The 22,357-nt window shown below is 41.3% G+C and overlaps 1 protein-coding gene across 2 annotated transcripts in view; it reads right to left on the reverse strand.

Moving 5' to 3' along the window:
* Window positions 1-335: 335 nt before the first annotated feature.
* The window catches only part of fgfr1a (fibroblast growth factor receptor 1a), a 38,784-nt gene continuing 16,762 nt past the window's right edge, over window positions 336-22,357 (reverse strand). Inside the window, exons 6-18 of one of the 2 annotated variants that reach the window (XM_061766403.1) lie at window positions 20,051-20,174; window positions 19,122-19,312; window positions 18,829-18,979; window positions 10,026-10,216; window positions 9,561-9,706; window positions 8,285-8,406; window positions 3,562-3,672; window positions 3,108-3,298; window positions 2,895-3,017; window positions 2,736-2,806; window positions 2,497-2,634; window positions 1,691-1,796; window positions 336-1,602 (exon numbers count right to left, since the gene is read on the reverse strand). In XM_061766403.1, the coding sequence (XP_061622387.1) occupies window positions 1,426-1,602; window positions 1,691-1,796; window positions 2,497-2,634; window positions 2,736-2,806; window positions 2,895-3,017; window positions 3,108-3,298; window positions 3,562-3,672; window positions 8,285-8,406; window positions 9,561-9,706; window positions 10,026-10,216; window positions 18,829-18,979; window positions 19,122-19,312; window positions 20,051-20,174 (1,842 nt within the window). In that variant the 3' untranslated portion in view covers window positions 336-1,425. Of the gene's footprint in view, window positions 1,603-1,690; window positions 1,797-2,496; window positions 2,635-2,735; window positions 2,807-2,894; window positions 3,018-3,107; window positions 3,299-3,561; window positions 3,673-8,284; window positions 8,407-9,560; window positions 9,707-10,025; window positions 10,217-17,907; window positions 18,053-18,828; window positions 18,980-19,121; window positions 19,313-20,050; window positions 20,175-22,357 lie in introns of both variants that reach the window. The other variant, XM_061766404.1, reaches the window with a different exon arrangement.

A 22,357-nucleotide genomic window follows, 5' to 3' on the forward strand; every position in this document is an offset into this window, starting at 1 on the left:
GAAGATTGCAAGCCAGGTGATGCATCAGTCAGTGGCAGGAAGCCAGAATCAGATACAGGCATGAAGGTTGGCGCAGTTGATGGAAGGTGTAGCACTAGCACCTGCCAAGCCATTCATACGGCCATAAATCATACGTTTACTGCGGGCCGTGGCAGCCCGCGATCACCAACACATCTTCTGATGTCAGTAGGACATTATCATGTCTAATCAGCCCCCAGCAACCTCGGTAAAATGGCTGGGATATTGAATTGGCAACCAAAATACTGTATGTACATGAAATACTTAATACTTGGAGACTCATTCAAGGACTTCAGACCAATCTGGAAAACCTCGGGTCATTTTTGTTTGGTTTTAAAGCATTTTATTTAATGTTATCCATTTATGAGGATAGCTGTGTCCCGCAACCCTTCATCAGAAGTTATTTGGCAGCAGATTAACTCCTGCTAAAGCATGTACAATAGAAGGTTTATCACATGACATGCATGCACAGTGGAAGTGCATGGCATTGACTGAAGCTAATTAGGGCAGTTTTTAGAAGATGTAACCATGCGTTTGCTGTCACTGGAAGAGATGTGTAAAATTACATTTTCACTCACACACACGTTCATACTTATATATTTGTCATGGTGCAAGACGGTACCCTCAAATATCGAGTTACACTGATATGCATGATGTACTATGAAAACGCATGTAAAAAAAAAAAAATAAAATAAAGGAAAACATCCTATACTGTATATTTTCTAGGGATGGTTATGATATTAAATGAGGGCAATCAAAGTTGGAAAATAAAGACTGTCATGTGATATCACCCCTACAGATTATACTCAAGAATGGATCAAACAAACATCCTTTTACAAAAGAAAAATCTATTATGGTGATAAAAATAAGAGTATAGTGTAAATATATATATATATATATATATATATATATATATATATATTCATATATATACGTATATATATATATATATTCATATTTATATTTTTCTAGTCGTATTTACAAGAAGATATAGTGAATGGCGTAGTGTACCATGGTCCTGCATGTTCCTTGGTAGTATTTGCTCTGGATTTGGTCTGTAAAGCAAAATGCTGTCCCGATGAACTAAATGAATAAAAAAGGTCTGACATGATCCGAGTCAGTTCTTGAGTCTCCTGTGCTGCATGGGAATGGGAGACCCATTGCTGACACCAATGCAAACTTCCACTCCTGATAACAGAAAGTGTCCCGTAAACATAATTCCACCTAGAACCGGGAAATGGCTGCAGTCTGCAGTCCTTCCAATTCTCTGGCGTGTCTCCAAGCTCCTATCTCACCATGCAGCAGTGGTCCTTAGCTTCATCTCTGGGAATGTAGGGGAAGAGTCCACAACCCCAGGAGGCAGGGAGCAGAGGAAATGTCAACGTATGTCTCCATGGAGATGAGGTATCAGCGTTTCTTGATGGCTGCCCCGTTAGAATGGGGAGGGAGCTTTGGAAGGCAAGGCTCCTCAGCACCGGCATCATGGGAGAAGACAGAGTCCTCCCCCGAAGAGCAAGTGGAGCTGCGAGTGTCAGGGTAGTTGGAGGAATATTGATCCAAGGGCACAGACAGCTCTAAATACTCCTGGATGCAGGAAAGACAAAATGAATGAACACACTGTTCTTTCCAGAACACACATGGCCGCTGCTTTGTGATGAGGAAAGGACCTGACCTGGTTGGACGTCATGGCCAAACAGCGGTCCAGGTCCTCTACAAGCTGCTTGAATGTGGGCCTCTGGGAGGGCACAGCATGCCAGCAGTCTCTCATCATCATGTACCTGCATGACGTCAAATTTGTGAGATTTACCCCAAACCGTCCATTTTTAGATCTTGGAGTGTTAATGCCAGATTCCAGTAAAATCATCGGCTCAAAGGGAAACTGTTAAGTAGCTTTTGAATGACTTTGAATCTATGTTTACATCTGAAGTACAACATTTATATGTGATCCAAATAAAACCGTGACGTGACGAGTTTTGCAAAGAAAAACAATAAATCATGTTTCCGAAGCAATAAGGACTTTCAACGCAGTGGATAGAAATTCATGAACACCTCACTCACACTAGAGCACAACAAAATTTGACAAAAAAAAAAAAAAAAAAGTTGTTTGTTCATCTGTTTGCTAGGTAGAAGACAACTTCCTCTTTCATGGAGGACGACCTAAGATTGGTGGATGTACAGTGCCATTTTGATTCAGGGGTGGGCTGTTTTGTAGTGTCTCGAAGCGCAGAGTATTAATACATTTCTCAAATGTGCACCTTGAACCTAAAATGTAATGATCAATGAATGCCGTTTATCCCAAACAGTTTTGTACAAACTGATTAAGTTACGTTGCGAGCTAACTACAACTACCAGACTAACAGAGATCGATACATAAACTTCAGGCGACCCGAGAAGGTAGCAAATGGTCTACTGTTTTTTTTTTTAATTTGTTGCTGACATTTCTGGGGAAAAAACCAGATGAGGTCATAATTTCCTTACAGCTCATGAGTGCATGTGGAAGGTTTGTCCATGCGGTGACCTTCCTTCAGCAGCTTAAACAGTTCTTCCACAGGGACGCCGGGGTAAGGAGAGCCTCCCAGGGTAAAGATTTCCCAAAGCAGAACGCCAAATGACCAGCTGTAGACAAGCAACAAATAGATTCCAGAGTTTTAGCCACATTCCATCAGGAAAGAATTAAAAAAAAAAAAAAAAAAAAAAGGCAATAATATGATACTCACACATCACTTTGGTGTGTGTATATTCGGTCAAATAGTGCTTCAGGAGCCATCCATTTGACTGGTAAACGGCCCTGTGGAGAAAAGTATGTGCTTTACAGTTATTCATGCACATCAAATTCATTCATGGCAGTATTTCTCCAAAAAGATAAAACTACTTACATTGGTGGTCTTCTTGTAGTAATCAATGTGGTGTATGTCTCTTGCCAGGCCAAAATCAGCTATTTTCATTACATTGTCCCCAGTTACCAAAACATTGCGAGCAGCAAGATCTCTGTGGATGCACTGTATAGAGGGGGGGGATTATTGTAAAACAAACATTTATGAAGAGGTTTAATGAAATGCTGTTTTTATAGTCTGGTCTAGTTGTGCTACCTTTTTGGAAGCTAGGTACTCCATGCCTCGGGCCACTTGATAGGCACAGGACACCAGGTCTTTGATGGACATGTTCTCAACGGGGACTTGGTCTGGATTGTAACAGTATTCCATGCCTGGAGGGCGCCGTGCATGCAAGAACTCCCTCAAATTGCCCTTGGACGCATACTCCACAATCACATGCAAAGGACCTATAGAAAAATGGGCATAATGATGCTTGGAATACAAAAATTATATATATATATATATATATATACACTACAGCATAGTAGTACACGTATAATGTGTACATTCTCTCCAGTGATAGTCAGGAAAATGAAGATAACTTTTACTTTTTGGCAGGGGTGATTAAAAACTACGCCATCAATGGCTACCGTACATGCCAACTTTTACTCCAGATACATTTCAATGCCAGAACAGCAAAGTAACTACTGCATGTGAGAGAGAGTCTTACCATCCTGTGTGCAGGCTCCCAGCAGATTTATGATATTCTTGTGTTTCCCAATGATCTTCATCATTTCCATCTCTGAAATCAGGTCTGACAGGTCTTTCTCTGTGGCGTCAGCTGGAGGGCATCACAAATAAATGAAATAAGGGATTAGTCCATGTTCTGCTTCGAAAATAAGCTAACATTCTCTGATCCAAGCATATAACCAAGCATGTAGCTATTAGACATCAGCTTAAAATTCAAGCTCTTATTCAAGACAATAAATGCTGCTTTTGTTAAATCCCCATCATAACCATTTGAACTGTTGTTTACAGTTAGTGATTCTACAGGCAACAAGACATATTCCAACCAACCTGTGTTACCGACAATACAAAATGGTGAACAAATTATTTGGCATTGGTCTAAATCGTCATGCTCTGCTTTGGTTCAATGCTTATCTCCATAATAGACGTCAGTGTGTTTTTCTTTCAAGGTTGTCTTTCAGATTATTTAATTGTTGAAAAAGGTGTCCCACAAGGCTCGACTTCAGGACCCATAGATCATTTTGCACTTGGGACAATGTGAGTCCTGGGATGCACATGTCATGGAAACAATGAGTCCCAGCCTGAAACAATGAGTCCCTGCAACTTAGCATCACGGAATACAGATACAGTAATCACAGTCCCGCTGTAATGCAGATTTTTATTACAGTTGTTACTCTTTAATCTTTTATATTGTTTTTATTTTTGTGTTATCCACTCCTCTTGCGCTCTCTCAACATATCGTGTTTAGGCCTGCCATGATAGCAATATTTTTAGACTATAAAACTTTTGTGATAAACGATAGCATTGTTGATGTTTTTTATGCCACTAATATAAATGATATTAAAGCATAATAAATAATTGTACACATCTTATAAATTCTGCCCTGATAATCACACATATGAGCACAATTGTTTAATGTTCTCTCATTTACTAAATAAAAGTAGGGCTGCATTTCACATTAAGAGCAAGTAAATAAAACGAGAACGTTATACATGTTCAAATAAAGTAATGAACTTAAGAAAAAGAAAGTTCGAGTTGACCCTTTTCTGTTTGGCATCTTGACACAGCAGTGAAGTCTCAAGCAATTGTACATAATTTAATTTTACAAATCTGAACTGAACCATTTTAGAGATTACGTTTGTTCAAAACCTTTGTTTTGCTTCATAATGGTGTATTATATGCACTTTTAATAAGAGCTCCCGCTGGGAACTTACACACAAAAATGACTGCCTGTTCCATTTTAAGCGCCATTTGTTCCAAATTCTCTCTCCCTTTGTCTGTCATCATCGGATCTTTTTCCATCTTTAACTCAACTTACACTCTCTCTCTCTCTCTCTCGCTCTCTCTCTCTCTAGTCTGTGCGCAGTATGTGATTTCAGTAATTACTGCCTGCGATGCAGATTTGATTGGCTGGAAGGGTAGTGGAACTTGTATAGTACGTGATTGGTCGATACAGTTCATCACTACTGTAAAGCCTTAAATATGTTGCGACGCTTAAAATAGAAGCAACCCGTATGTCTTGTGGGTCTGTTTGGGACTGGTTCTGGGTCCAGAAGCGGACTGCAAGTTAGTGACCTCTGTTTTAAACAATGTCGCAACAATCGAGCGAGCTGTTTAGCTCCATAGCACACTAGCTAGTTAGTTCGCAGGCCAGCGAATGTAATAAATAGTTAACTTTCTCTAAAATGTCCCAGTTGTTTGCAACTGCGGAGCCAAAGCCGTTCACCCAGCGGCTCGCGGCGTCGTGAGCGGCACGTCGGGTGTTACCACAACAATGAAAAGTGATCGAGTCTGGAAAAAAGCCTAATGTCCATTGCATTTATGAAATGATAACCCGCCCTACTGTTCTTCTGATTGGCTAGCACCATGACATGACCATGTAATGCGACCGTTTCTACTTTCTTTCCAGTATGGTAAAAAAAATTATATTTTAATTTTGTGTCTGTCAGCGGCTCTTATGTTGTTTTGAAGACTAAAATAAATGCTAAAAACCATCAGAGCAAGAGTGCAACCCACCGTTTAACTTAACCGTTTTAGTTGGCTCAATGTTGACATAGACCTATTTTATTGTTTCACTCACCCAATTGACTTCACTGAAGATCCGCGCGGTGTAGGCTGAGGCTCAGAGTGGGAGGACGTGCGTCAGACTAGACATCATGAAAGCCTTCTTTGCACAATATAATCTTAATACAAGTGTTGCACTGAGGTGACTGGTCATTTATTTTAACATAGTTAAGACACACTTTTTGTTTGCCACAGCTGTTGGGCACAAGCCGTCGTCATGCACATTCTTCGTTGGTTTTCGCCGATTCTTCGTTTTGGTTTTTGCCGATTCTTCCTTTTGTTTTTCGCCAATTCTTCGTTTTGGTTTTCGCCACATTCTTCTTCGGGGTCGGCGCACTGTAGGCATTAAAACACGGTAACCGAAATTTTTTAATTCGAACGATTCAGAGAGAACCGGAATCTTAGTCTCGAATCTCGAAGCCCAACCCTACTAATCGCACTGGGACCCGAAGCAAGGATTTTATGAAATAAAAATATGATAATTGGGGAGTTGATCGTAGGGCTGCAGCTAACAAACATTTTATTACTCGAGTATCCTACTGAAAATTTTATCAAACAATCGATTATTTGGATAAACTATATTTTTGCTTGGTTAAACAGCAAGTTTGAATACAAGAGAAAATGAGACCTTTCACTTAATAATGTACGCCTAATTGGTTCCTTTTTATATAACTAACAGTTTTTATTTCTTGAATTCACATTGTGTATACAAGGTAAGGCTTTTTTTAAGGCATTAACAGCCTTTGTGCATCTTCCCTTGAGCATTTTGTGACTTAATACATTAGGTTCATGGCTGTGCATTTATGAGCTTAGACCAGCTGACTAAGAATAAGACAAATTTAATTTATGTATTTCTAAGTCTTGGAAGTGTGCAATTTGTTCAAACTAAAATGAAGAAACCTTCAGAGAGAAAAATATTTCCTTCATCTCCCTTCACCAAAACCTTCCTCTGTTTGGGTCCATGATGACGATCCACTTTACTCTTATTCCTCTCTGGCCACATTTGTGATGTTTCTCACCTGGTCGACTCAAACGTTTGCCACTTACAGATCATCGGATTGGCCATATGTCACACAGTGACTACACTGAGCAAAAAGCACACTGATGTACCGTTATGGGTGTGTGATACTGTCCTTGTCACTGTTTAAGAAAAAAAAAAGCCACACATTGTATGTTACTCATAATTAAAAGAGACACTCCGCAGCGCTAACTTTATGTTAGTAAAGTAGACTAACGTTAAGCTCACTGATTTGCGCTATGTTAACTTGACCTCTGTCTCTAGGATCCCGTGACACGGCATCATACCCGGCGGAGAGAAAGGTCCGTGATACAACGAACGGGTGCTCGCCTTGCATTACATTATGAAATGCGAGGACACTTTCACCATGTCTTTTCTCTGTCTCTCCTCTCCATTCGGCGTCACATTTTGCAACTGCTGTCTTCCTGCTCATCAGTCATAGGCTTCACTCCCACGTCCACGCGTCGGTGACGTAAGCGTGTTGTGTCATATAAGCCACTGCCGCCTTCCGTCTTCGCGACCGTCTGCACGGTAAACCCGATTTGCAGTTTTACTTTTCAATGTGTGTTTTTAATGTGCAAAAATGCAAATTTTGACCCACAAACTGCGATGCGAGACAGGTTAATTCGAGCCTTGCACACATACGTCAGGTAAGCAAAGCCGTGCATCAGTGGATGCAGATTCTCTACACATCAAAAGAGATCCCTGGGGACCCCTCCTTTTTTCTCATCAACAATTTATATATGTATGCTTATCTTTGCTCAATCTACAGGTCAATCAGTTGTTTCACATTTACAGTCAGGAAAACAGTCAGACGTTACTCCCTATTATTGATTATGCAGACACTGTCTATCAGAACACCTCAGACACTCAACTCAAACCACTTGTTTAATTCCCTATGCAGATTTATTTTACGTTGTCCCTTTAAAACCCATCACTGTCATCTGTATGGTTCTCTAAACTGGCTACAACCATATTTAAGATCTCACTTTCAATGGATTCAATGTGTCTTTAAATGTGTTCACTTTAACTGTTCTCCTTTCAAGAAACACTGGGTCCAAGCAAATCTATTTATGACTTTCTTTTTTTTTTAATTATTATTCCCTTCGACATTTACAATACCCTTTTTTTACCGTTCCCAGAATTTTCAAAGAAATTGTTCGCAGATCATTAAATTACAAAAATCCATCTCACTGGAATAATCTCCCCGGCTCATTGAAATAAAGTACCTTTATTTATTCCTGTATCTTAAAACATCAAGTTCATGTTTTGAATTTTTTTTATGTCACTCCTTTGAAATATTTTGCACTGTCACTGAATGACCATATCACCGTCACACAGATCATCTCATTGTTCTGGCTATGATTATGAACATATCAAGCATTTGGGTCACCGTTTATATCTGAAGGCAGCGGAAGTGGGTGCGATGGGCTGAATGAGCTAATTTGCTTTTTTTGTCTGTTCTTTTCTGTTCTGTTTTTTTTGTCTGTAACACACATTTTCTTATTCTATAATTCTGTTTGTTATGTATGTTGCATCTGTATTTTGGGACCCACTCGAAAATGAGATGCTGCACCTCAAGGGACTATCCTAAATAAATTCAAATAAAAGAGGGATTACTTACACTTCAACATTTTCACTGCAACCTTTGTCACACGATTTGGCTTCTCTTTGTCGAGACCCAGAGCCTCTCCCATCACCACCTGACCGAAGCAGCCTTCCCCCAGGGGCTTCCCAAGAACAAGTCTGTAAGCAAGACACAAAAAGAATGCTATACATGCCAGTACTTCAATAACATTAATATGTTAAAACACTATGCTTTCATTTCATACAACTCTGATTCATGGAGTAAGGTGCCGGGTACTAAATAAAGGGAACTTGAAAACTTTATACGCATCACAGATTGCGTTCTTAAGCCAGGTTTCCACCTAAAATTTGATTCATCATGAGATGGTTCACATTGGTAAATCCTAATTAGGGTTGTCTTTCCACCACATAGTGTGTAAACAGAATAGGCATGCCCCTTTAGGGTACCTTAAAGTGCCAAAATGACCTCAGCAAAATATGTGGAATTTGACCATTTCATGTCATTGAATAAATAAAAATGCCAACAGAACCTTCCACAGTGAAATAAACAAACAAAAGACACCATTGAAGCTTGTGCTGCTATGGGTATACAGGGAGGGGGGAGGAAGAAAAAGAAAAAAAAAGCAAAGCATGGCCAGGATCATCTCCTTTCCAACCTCACTTAGAACTGGTGAAGCATCCTAAAAAGCTATGAAGCTGGACTGCACTATGCAGTAACTCTGGGTTGCAATTATGGCATCCTCAGATGAAGAAACAATTCATCGACCAACATGGATGAGAGCATGAAGGTGGCTACTGAAAAACGGCACAGGGCAGGACTCATATAGACAAACAAGAATTCACACTTACATTCATAGTTATGAGTAATTATGTCCTCAAACTTTAGAACTGTGAGGCAGATGGGCTAACCATCATTGTGGTTTTGTCCAGCCACCACCATTATTATAGAAGCCAATATAATTGTTGATGATCATTCAAAATATTCACCTGTAAATTGTATTGACTAATTTGGAAAATGAACAAAAACAGCAAAGGTTTAATAAAGTGGAACAGTATACACTTAACAGTATACAGTATCTAATCAACAGACAGCAATCTCTTTCTCAAACAGACACACGCTAACTGTGCTGCACTGCGGGGACTTGTGCCCAAATGAAAGGATCCTGAAAAGGTTGGATATTTCAGGACCCTGTCCAATGGTAGGGTATAAAAAGGAGTACTGTATCAAAACAAACTGACAGTACAGCTTGGTGGAAAGAAGGAATTAGCGGCTTTAATGATGAAAAACACAATTTGATTTCTTTGGTACATACCGATCTCGTTGAAGCTCCCAACGGGGATCTTGGGGTAGTTCATACTCAGACACCCCTGTCAACATTGGAGAGCCGCTGGAGGAAAGGCGAGAAGGTCGAACCAACATCACACCAGAGTGGATGGAGGAACTTGAGTCCACAGATACCTGAGATAAAGAAGCCTGACATTACTCCCCTCATAATGAAATGGACACAGATAACAGCTTAAACTAATTAAGTGAACAGTGGAAAAAATTGTTTTTGTTGTTTAGCCCATATTGAAATAACCTGTAACACTGTGCTCAAGAAGAACACTATACCTACCAGATACAAGACTTGGACGCTTGACAATCTCTATGGAAGCATGCTTTTAGTAGAATTAAAGCGTCAATATACACTCATACAGACCAGAGCAAAAGGGGTGTTGTGAGGGAAAGGAGAGGAAAAGGTAAAAATGTTCCAAACCCCCTATCTACTTTCTGTTACCTGTCTGCGCAGAGGGATGCTTTTAGCCAGCTTGTGGACAGCCAGCTGACTGTTGAAGTCACTCTTCTTGGAGGAGGTGCGAATCTTCACAATAATTACGATGGCAACCATGACTGCGATGAAGAAGAAGCCCACACAGTAGATGACCACCTCCAGATAAGTGTGGTTGGCCGGAGGATAGTGTGGGACGGCTAGATGGAGGGGATGGCAGGGTAAAAGGGGCAGGGGGGGTGAATCAGCTGTTACAAATGAACTGGACATACGAAACACGCTCATGCTCACGTGCACCCATCAGTACAAAAACAGCACAGGATCCACATACACAAACATACAGTGGGTACTGAAACTATTCAGACCCCCTTAAATGTTTCATTCTTTGTTATATTGCAGCTAAAATTGCTAAAATCATTTAAGTTCTTTTGTTTCCCCTCAATGTACACACAGCACCCCATATTGACAGAAAAAAAACGGAATTGTTGACATTTTTGCAGACTTATTAAAAATGAAAAACTGAAATATCACACAGCCATAAGTATTCAGACCCTTTGCTGTGACACTCATATATTTAACTCGGGTGCTGTCCATTTCTTCTGATCATCCCATTCCTGGACGAAACCTTCTCCAGAGTCCTCAGGACCACAGACTGGGCCGAAGGTTCACCTTCCAACAAGACCATGACCCTGAGCACACAGCTAAAATAACAGACTGGCTTCAGAACAACTCTGTGACTGTTCTTGAATGGCCCGGCCAGAGCCCTGACTTAAACCCAATTGAGCATCTCTGGAGAAACCTGAAAATGGCTGTCCACCAACATTCACCATCCAACCTGACAGAACTGGAGAGGGTCTGCAAGGAGGAATGGCAGAGGATCCCCAAATCCAGATGTGAAAACCCTGTTGAATCATTCCCAAAAAGACTTACGGCTGTATTAGCTCAAAAGGATGCTTCGACTAAATAATGAGCAAAGGGTCTGAATACTTATGGCTGTGTGACATTTCAGTTTTACTTTTTTAATATATCTGCAAAAATTTCAACAATTCTGTTTTTTTTCTGTCAATGTGGGTGCTGTGTGTATATTTATGAGGTAAAAGAATAACTTAAATGATTTTAGCATATGGCTGCAATATAAAAAAAGAGTGTAAAATTTAAGGGGGTCTGAATACTTTCTGTACCCACTGTATGTGCCTGTAACCAATGCCATCGTTATGTTTTACAACAATTAGTTTGCGATGGTCTTTTGAGACAGCTCTTTACTTTAAGGTCTCTTTATACTCCCACGCTCGCCCGGCTGACAACACCAAGTGACCGACGAATTGGCCCATGCGGCCCCTCTGCGTAGCTTGAGGCGCACAAAGCAAAAATTGTTGCTGCGTGTAGCATGCCGCGGAGATCATCTCTCGTTATTGGTCCATTTTAGTCACATGTTGTGATGATGTAATCAGTGTTCCTCCCGGTTCCACATAGCACCTACGCCGCCGCCTTGTCGATCGATTTTGCAGCATAATTAAACATATCATCTGGTCATCTAGGTCCAATTTGTTCTAGCAGACACTGTTCTACGGTCGCCATTGTTGTTTCTTTGTTCCCTGCTACGGAAAGGAAAGTAAAAACGGCTACCGGAAATGGCCACAAAATGCAGAGGAGACTCTACCCTGTGGCGTCCTAGCCAATACCAGCTGTAGCGATACCACTGACTTGGAGGAGAACTGCAGCACACTTTCAAAACAGCACGCGTGGGTTGCGCTCAAGTATGAAATTTTTGCACATTTATTAAAACTGAAATATCAAACAGCCATAAGTATTCAGACCCTTTGCTGTGACATATATTTAACTCAGGTGCTGTCCATTTCTTCTGATCATCCTTGAGATGGTTCTACACCTTCATTGGAGTCCAGCTGTGTTTGATTATACTGATGGACCTAATTAGGAAAGCCACACACCTGTCTATATAAGACCTTACAGCTCACAGTGCATGTCTCGAAATGAGAATCATGAGGTCAAAGGAACTGCCTGAAGAGCTTAGAGCAAGAGCAAGGCACAGATCTGGCCAAGGTTCCCAAAAACATTCTGCTGCACTTAAGGTTCCTAAGAGCACAGTGGCCTCCATAATCCTGAAAAGAAAGACGTTTGGGACGATCAGAACCCTTTCTTGGGCTGGCCGTCCAGCCAAACTGAACAATTGGGGGAGAAGAGCCTTCGTGAGAGAGGTAAAGAAGAACCCAAAGATCACTGTGGCTGAGTTCCAGAGATGCAGTCAGGAGATGGTAGAAAGTTCTAGAAAGTCAACCATCACTGCAGCCTTCCACCAGTCGGGGCTTTATGGCAGAGTGGCCCAACGGAAGCCTCTCCTCAGTGCAAGACACATGAAAGCCCGCATGGGGTTTGCAAAAAAAAAAAAAAAAAAAAAAAAAAACACCTGAAAGGACTCCAAGTTGGTGAGAAATAAGATTCTCTGGTCTGATGAGACCAAGATAGAAATTGTTGGCCTTAATTCTCAGTGGCAGGTGTGGAGAAAACCAGACACTGCTCATCACCTGTCAGTGAAGCATGGTGGTGGCAGCATCATGCTGTGGGGGTGTTTTTCAGCTGCAGGGACAGGACGACTGGTTGCAATCGAAAGAAAGATGAATGCGGCCAAGTACAGGGATATCCTGGACGAAAACCTTCTCCAGAGTGCTCAGCACCTCAGACTGGACCGAAGGTTCACCTTCCAACAAGACAATGACCCTAAGCACACAGCTAAAATAACGAATGAGTGGCTTCAGAACAACTCTCTGACTGTTCTTGAATGGCCCAGCCAGAGCCCAGACTTAAACCCAATTGAGGATCTCTGGAGAGACCTGAAAATAGCTGTGCACCAATGTTCACCATCCAACCTGACAGAACTGGAGAGGATCTGCAAGGAGGAATGGCAGAGGATCCCCAAATCCAGGTGCCAAAAGACTCGTGGCTGTATCAACTCAAAAGGTTGCTTCTACTAAATACTGAGCAAAGGGTCTGAATACTTATGGCTGTGTGATATTTCAGTTTTTCCTTTTTAAAAAATCTGCAAAATTTTCAACAATTCCGCTTTTTTTTCTGTCAATATGGGGTGCTGTGTGTACATTAATGAGGAAAAAAATTTACTTAAATGATTTTAGCAAATGGCTGCATAAAACAAAGAGTGAAAAGCTGCTGTGTCTAAAACCAGACCCTTTGACACAACACTAATAGCTTAATATTATCATCATAGTTGTCACAGCATGTTAAACCACAGATACTGGAAGTAAACCCTAAATAGGTGAATTTTCTGTACTAACAGAGTGAATGGTTTTATTAGTCCAACATTTTAATTTCAGCACATTTACAGTATAATCCAATCCCATTTTGAGACGGAGGCTATAATTGTGCCATGGATATGGTTGTCATACACAATGCGAACATCACTTTATCTCTCTCACACACACACGCCTTCATAATAATAATAATTATTTTTTTTACTTTTAATGTTCTACTGCCACAAGGCATAAGCTCACACGTGGTTTAATTGTAATTTTAACCGAATGTGTTTTGTTTTGGTACTGGCGATACACAAATGTGCATAAAATCAAATCAAACCAAATCAAAAGCACAAATCTCACAAATCTTTATGAAAGAGCCAATATAATTATGGTATTAAACTGAGTATACTGAAGAACTGAAACGAAATCAGACCTTGTTTTTATCCTCCCATTCGGTAAAAAGGACCATCATGTATGTGTTTTTTAACACCAGTCGTGCAATGGACACCAGATTGAGGCACACATTTGCTTGGGATGGGACTGTGTTTTGATATGGCATCGTTCAGAATGCGATTCTTATACAACCCCAATTCCAATGAAGTTGGGACGTTGTGTTAAACATAAATAAAAACAGAATACAATGATTTGCAAATCATGTTCGACCTATATTTAATTGAATACACTACAAAACAAGATAGTTAATGTTCAAACTGATAAACTTTTACGTTCCAATGATAAACACGTTCCAAAAAAGCTGGGATAGGTGGCAAAAAAGAAGGAAAGTTGAGGAATGCTCATCAAACACCTGTTTGGAACATCCCACAGGTGAACAGGCTATATGGGAAAAGGTGGGTGCCATGATTGGGTATAAAAGGAGCTTCCCTAAATTGCTCAGTAATTCACAAGCAAAGATCGGGGGAGGTTCACCTCTTTGTGAACAAGTGCGTGAGAAAATAGTCGAACAGTTTAAGGACAATGTTCCTCAACGTACAATTGCAAGGAATTTAGGGATTTCATCATCTACGGTCCATAATATCATCAAAAGGTTCAGAGAATCTGGAGAAATCACTGCATATAAGCGGCAAGGCCGAAAACCAACATTGAATGCCCGTGACCTTCGATCCCTAAGGCGGTACTGCATCAAAAACCAACATCAATGTGGAAAGGATATCACCACATGGGCTCAGGAACACTTCAGAAAACCAATGTCAGTAAATACAGTTCGGCGCTACAGCCGTAAGTGCAACTTGAAACTCTACTACGCAAAGCAAAAGCCATTTATCAACGACACCCAGAAACGGGCTGGCTTCTCTGGGCCCGAGCTCATCTAAGATGAACTGATGCAAAGTGGAAAAGTGTTCTGTGGTCCAACAAGTCCACATTTCAAATTGTTTTTGGAAATTGTGGACGTCGTGTCCTCCGGGCCAAAGAGGAAAATAACCATCCGGACTGTTATGGACGCAAAGTTCAAAAGCCAGCATCTGTGATGGTATGGGGCTGTGTTAGTGCCAATGGCATGGGTAACTTACACATCTGTGAAGGCATCATTCATGCTGAAAGGTACATACAGGTTTTGGAGAAACATATGCTGCCATCCAAGCAACGTCTTTTTCATGGACGCCCCTGCTTATTTCAGCAAGATAATGCCAAACCACATTCTGCACATGTTACAACAGCTTGGCTTTGTAGTAAAAGAGTGCAGGTACTAGACTGGCCTGCCTGCAGTCCAGACCCGTCTCCCATTGAAAATGTTTGGCGCATTATGAAGCGTAAAATATGACAACGGAGACCCCGGACTGTTGAACAGCTGAAGCTGTACATCAAGCAAGAATGGGAAAGAATTCCACCTACCGTATTTTTCGGACTAGAAGTCGCAATTTTTATCATAGTTTGGCCGGGGGTGCGATTTATACTCCGGAGCGACTTATATGTGAAATTATTAACACATTATTATATAATTTCACGTTATTTTCACACTGACAACCGCAAGTGGGCGCTCTCGGCCTGTGTATCTGTACCTCTGAAAATGTATCATTTCAACATTAGTGGTAACTTATAAAAACAACTGAGAAGGACTGAACAAAAATGGTTTGGTAAACTTGTTAGCATGTTCTTTATGCTATAGTTATCTGAATAACTGTTAATATGTTATGTTAACATACCAGGCACGTTCTCTGTTCGTTGTTTATTCGTCATGTAACGTTCGCTGAATGTGTTAGGATACCGTACACCTATTCAGCCTGTTGTTCTCTATTCTATTTTTATTTTAAATTGCCTTTTAAGAAGAAATGTCTGTTCTTGGTGTTTAATTTTATCAAACAAATTTCCCCCTAAAAAATGCAACTTATACTCCAGTGCGACTTTTCTATGTTTTTTCCTTCTTTGTTATGCATTTGTTGGCTGGTGCGACTTATAGTCCGGAAAATACGGTACAAAGCTTCAACAATTAGTTTCCTCAGTTCCCAAACGTTTATTGAATGTTGTTAAAAGAAAAGGTGATGTAACACAGTGGTAAACCCCAGCCCAGCTTTTTTGGAACGTGTTGCAGCCATAAAATTCTAAGTTAATGATTATTGGCTAAAAACAATAAAGTTTATCAGTTTGAACATTAAATATCTTGTTTTTGTAGTGTATTCAATTAAATATAGGTGGAACATGATTTGCAAATCATTGTATTCTGTTTTTATTTATGTTTAACACAACCACCCAACTTCATTGGAATTGGGGTTGTATTTTGAGGTCATCACCATTTAAATCAAATTGTGTTTTCAACCCATGTGATATATCTATCATATGTATATTACACACATATACACTGTATGTGTGTGTATATATATATATATATATATATATACATATATATACATATATATACACATATATATACATATATATACACATACATGCATACATACATATACATACATGCATACACACACACACACACACACACACACACACACAGAGTATATAGACACCCACACACACTATATTGCAAAAAGTATTCACTCAAATGCTTTTGACTCACGTATGAATTCCTAATCGATCGGGTTCAATAAGATGTCGGTCCACCCTTTGCACCTATAACAGTTTCAACTCTTCTGGGAAAGCTGTCCACTAGGTCTAGGAGTGTGTTCATGGGAAATTTTGACCATTCTCCCAGAAGCGTTTTTGTGAGGTCACATACTGATGTTGAACGAGAAGGCCTGGCTCTCAGTCTTCGCTCTAATTCATCCCGAAGGGGCACTATCGGGTTGAGGTCAGGACTCTGTGCAGGCCAGTCAAGTTTATCCACACCAGGCTTGGTCATCCATGTCTTTATGGATCTTGTTTAGTGCACTGATGCACAGCCATGTTAAGAAATGGAAGAACTCTTCTCACAAAGATGTGAGTATTGAATTGTTCAAAAATATTGGTTCCTTAGTTCCAGTAAAAGGAAGGATTCAGCATATCAAGAGCTTTGGGACAATTCATTACTCCCAACTTTGTGGGAACAATTTGGAGATGGCCCATTCATGTTCCAGCATGACTATGCATCAATGAACAAAGCAAGGTCCACCAAGACATGTAAGAGAGTGTTTGGTGTGGATGAACTTGACTGGCCTGCACACCAACACATTTGGGATGAATTAGAAGGCACATTGAAAGCCAGGCCTTCTCGTCCAACATCAGTGTGTAACCTCAAAAATGTGCTTCTGGAAGAATTGTCAAAAATTCCCTACACACATTCCTGAACCTTGTGGAAAGCCTTTTCAGAAGAGTTGAAGCTGTTATAGCTGTAAAAGGTGGACCGATGTCATTTTAAACCCTATTGATTAAGAAGAGGATGTCACCAGTTCATATGTGAGTCAAGAAAGGTAAGCGAATACTTTTGGCAATTTGTGTGTGTGTGTGTGTGTGTAATAAAGATTAGGATTCTGTCTAACATAGCGCTACATAATGGGTCCTTCCATCCCAAACCAAGTGTGCTGCTCCACCCATCACCAACACCAGCAGTGCACAAGTGAGCTGCACTTGTATTAAGAGGCTGACTGACAAGCAGCTTGATAATTGGACGAATGCCCATTCAAACCCAGAGGAATGAGACACAAAAGGACAAACAGCCAATTATCAGAGCCGGCCGGCGGACTCACAGCAGGGAATGACATGAGGAATACATGTCATTTAAAGCACTTGTCAAAGAAAATCAGCTTAACAGCAAATTAAATGCAAACATAAATTAAAGAGCAGAAAAGTTTGAACAGTTCAAAGTGAAATCTGAACAGAGATGCCAAACGACCCATTTTAAAATAAATCTGTTTTTTCCTGCCTTTTTTTTTTTTTTTTTAAATGCCTATTATTAGTTTTTGTTTCTTCATTTACTCTGCATGTTTTTTTCCAGATTAGCTTTAAGGCAGCTTGTGACTTGTTTGGCATTCCTAGACTTCAAATAAGCATAGCAAGGCCCACAAAGAGGAAGGAGCCATGCTGAGAGAAAAGAAATTAAGTGCCACGGCTTGCCTTTTCACATACTGACAGAATTTAATTTGTTTCAAATTCTGACAAATTTAAAGACAGATAGACAGACTGTTTTAAAGAACCATGACAGGAATTAAGAGCGGGAGAAAGACAACCACTGATACCTTCAAAAACGGTCAACCATGCAGAGTGATGAGAGAACCCGATAGAATTGCCCGCCAAGCAGGTATACTCCCCAGCGTCATCAAAAGACACATTTCTCAGTTGCAGGACTTCCATTTCCTTGTCCGTGGTGTTAAGGCCAGCGGTCTAGAAAATAAAGGAAGCAGACCCAACAAGAGGCCCAATAGAAAGAAGGAAACCATGAGTAAAGAATTCTGATAGAGGAAAAGTGTCACAGGAGAGTTTTCCTCCTCCTACATCAAACACCATTTGCCCAAAAAGATACGAGCCACAGCCGAGGACCTGTCAAGGAGAGCCCCTGCCACAAGAATCTGTTAGTGGAATAGCTAGTTAGGTTGTATCGGGCTGACTAAACCCAACAGTGGACATCCCATCACCATGTTGAATACCTGAGTCTCATCTCCACATGCACGAGATGGACAACATGGAAAACTCCACAGCAGAACAGAGCACACTCACAGTGGGGCACACCTCACATTCCTGTCTGTGGACAGTGAGCAGGAGACGTCTGCGAGAGATGAGGTTATATCAGGGGGGGAAAGGGAATCCAGACACAGAGTGTAAACAAAGTGTGAGCATGTCAAAGGGTGAGGGAGCAAATTTAATGAAAGAAGATGGCAGATAGACTAAAGGGAGAATGACAGGGCAGAGGAAAGAGCACGTATTGAGAACGGGACCAATGTAAACCTGAGACTAAACACTTTCAACTGTTCTGCTGGGAATTTTCCATAGCGTCATTTACACTCAGGAGCACTGAGGCAGGAGAGAGGGAGGGAGAAAATGGAGGGAGGGTGGGAGGAGAGAAACAGCTGAGGTTGTCTTCTGTTATACGGTCCTAGTTTTTCCAGGTGGTCTTGGGAGTGTTTCCACTGTGTAGTCCTGTGCAGCTGCGTGACGTTTACCTGTGGGCTCAAATCTGGTGACAGTCAGCCAAGCCGACTGATTGGCCTCCCCTATATAATTGGACACTTTACAAATATATTCTCCACTGTCCTCCTCAGTCACATTGTAGAGGGTCAACAACTGAGCGTCCGAACTATTGACCCCAGAATGCTGGAAATAAAAGAATGTCATGTGCAGCTCAAACATAGAAGTTGCATGTCTTGGAAAAATCTAATCAAAATCACTTTTTGATAGCAACATTCTAACAGCAGTGGGGATGATTGTAGGGGTAAATATAAGAGTGAGCTCGTACCTTGAGGATACGGACATACGGTAAGCCGTCTGCACCGACGCGACTCCCGTTGACCTCAATGTGCTTTAACCACTGGATGTGAGGCTGTGGGTCGCTAAAGACTTTGCACTCAAACTCCACATCACTGCCCACCACTGCAGTGCGATTAGCAGGCAGGCCAGCCTGCAGGATGGGCCTGTGGGGAGAGCGCTCTGCAACACAACAACAACATACATGTACATATACTGTACGGTTTGTTTGCGACTTCGTTGAATGGTCAAAATTAAGCGCAGAATTAAACACATTACTCACACACAGAGACATTTGAGATAAAATCCCAAACTGGACAGACAAAATTAACTGTTGAATGTTGTATGAAAGCGTATTATCCTCACTAGGGTCGCGGGCGTACTGGAGCCTATCCAAGCTATCTCCGGGCGAGGGGCGGGGTACACCCCGAACTGGTCGCCAGCCAATCACAGGGCACACACTCCACAGATTAAAGGTTGCAATTTATTTTATGGAGCATGACAGTATTTCTCTCCCTGAAGCACAGACTTCTTGTCAGTGTTATGGGCCCTGTTGAAGTCTTGCTGGGCCCATTTAGTATGTGACCTTGTGTGCTGTGAACAAGGGTAACTGATAAAAAGTATTAAATATAAATATTAGCCAGCCATTTTGCATTCCGACGCATTTTTAATGTATCACGCTATCGTAAGTCACAACTCAATCTTATATACAGTACCTACTTATGGATAATTGTCAACTATATAGCATAAATGTTGAGACAAATGGTAGGAAATTGAGGGCATGAACTACAAATAATCTGATAGATCATTGACAGCTCAATTTTAATTCATTATAAAGTGTTGCATTTGAAAAAATCTATACTGTTGAGAAACATGCAGTTGGAGTGCTGCTGTAAATAATTTTTCAGAGTCGCCACCTACCGACAACATCCAGCTGGTAGGTGTGATTGATGCTCCCATACTGGTTTTCCACCACACATGTATAGTTTCCCTTGTCGGAGGGCACTACAGACTCCATGATGATGGTCCAAACATGGTCGCGAACCTAAGCATTGGAGAAAAAGCTTTCACTGGCCAGTATACAACATTCTATCCATAACCAACTTAATCAACATCTTTTAGTTTCCCAATTCTATCAAAAGTCCATAAAACACGTTGGGTAAGTTAGTCAGGAGAAGAGTGAAACTATTTTTGGATTCTTTACTATTCTTTTAATGAGGAAATTCTAAATAATACAGATTTTACAAGACTGCCAGCACACACTAATGTATTTTGAAGCCAGTTTGAAGATTTGTAAATCCATCCATCCAGTGTCTTCTGCTGATCCAAGGTCAGGTTGCAGGCACAGCAGCTTAAGCAGGGAAGCCCAGACTTCCCTCTCCCCAGCCACTTTGTCCAGCTCTTCTGAGGGGGACCCTATGGCGTTTCCAGGCCAGCCGGGATACATAGTCTCTCCAGCATGTTCTGGGTCATCCATGGGGTCTCCTCCCAGGGACGTGCCTGGAAAACCTCACCAGGGAGGCGTCGAGGAGGCATCCTAACCAGATGTCCGAGCCACCTCATTTGGCTCCTCTCAATGCGGAGGAGCAGCGGTTTGACTCTGAGCCCCTCCCGGAGGATCAAGCTTCTCACCCTCTCTCTAAGGGAGAGGCCGGACACCCTGCGGAGGAAACTCCATCTTTTTTTTTCAGTCACGACCCACAGCCTGTAACTAGAGGTGAGGGTCGGAACATAGATCCACTGGTAAATAGAGCCCTTTTCGGCTCAGCTCCTTCTTCACCACCACGGAACGATGCAGTCTGCATCACTGCAGGCGCTGCACCGATCCGCCTGTTGATCTCCTGTTCCATTCTTCCCTCACTTGTGAATAAGACCCCAAGACACTAGGAGTAGGATCTTATCCCTGACCTGCAGAGATCATGCCACCCTTTTCCAACTGAGTACCCTTGCCTTCAGATCTCTGTAAAAATAATTATATACCTGTATAAGATTACAGGAATTGTTTTGAGCCTCACTGCATCACAAGGAAAACCTTTAAGTGCCCATATTAGACATTTTGCTCGTGGTTAACCAATTAAAACAAAAGAAGTACTTTTTTTGCATCTGCTTTTTGGTAATGAACAGGTCACTAATATTGTGGTAAATGAAGTGGAATGTGATGGTAACAAGGTCCAGCACTATTCTAACTTCCTGTTGGCAACATGTCTTTCAAGCAACAGATCTTTGTTCGACCCACAGGAAAATTGGGTACGTGTTTCATATACCGGCACCAGCCTGTCTTATTAGCGCCAACAGATGACTGGTTCGTTTCACGTTACATGTTATAATTTTTCTTCCGTAAATTTGCCAAGACCAGGACTGTGTGATTAGCCAACAGACCTTTAAGGCAATGGCAACATCAAACATGCATGTACAGAGACTGAGCAATATGTTTTCCCTCATTTAGCCAACATAAGGGGGACTCCAACTGCCTGCTGCCAGATGTGTTGTGCTCGACTTCATACATGTGGTCTACATTATTCCCTTCTTCCTGCACGTCTCTAAGTAGACGAGATACAGTATATGAACAATAGAAGCCTGGCCATAAAAGCAAGCGTGAGCGAGATGAGAGACATCCTGAGCCGCCAATGCGGACCTTTGCACCGTGACAGAAAAAAAAAAAAAAAAAAAAACAGCAGCCAGATGGTAAAGTGTGCTGCCTGGCAAAGGGAGGGAACAGGCAGCTGGGAGGAAACTCCTAAATGTGCCCCGGCTGGGAATGAAGACGACTTGGGGACGTCTGAGACCAGGCTAAACTAGCCATTATTGTACCTTGATAGAAATAGCAGAAATTAAGGAGGAGGAGGATGAGGAGGAGGAGCAGAGGGTTGTTTTCTTTTTCTCAAAATGTGTAAACACATGCACCACACACCTGTGCTACTGGATCGCAAATTTAGAAGTGGGAGGTCATTACGAGACAACAAAAAAGTCAAACATATGTAGCATATATAGCTATATGTAGCAGAAAAGAAATTGATGGCACTGAGAAGTCAGTTCAAGATGTAATTCATCCTTTGTGATCAAAATTTATGTGCAGGAGCAGCGATGACAAAAGAAACCCAGTAAATATCTGGCAGACTTCTGCTCAAACACCTTGCTTCAATCATTGTCTGGAGACATTTGTCTTATCTTGAATGTTGCGATCTCCCATTCATTTTGCTTGGATAGAGGGCGTGCTCTGTCTTTGCA

The sequence above is a fragment of the Phyllopteryx taeniolatus genome, chromosome 3, assembly GCF_024500385.1.
Source record: "Phyllopteryx taeniolatus isolate TA_2022b chromosome 3, UOR_Ptae_1.2, whole genome shotgun sequence".
Classification (NCBI taxonomy): Eukaryota; Metazoa; Chordata; class Actinopteri; order Syngnathiformes; family Syngnathidae; genus Phyllopteryx; species Phyllopteryx taeniolatus.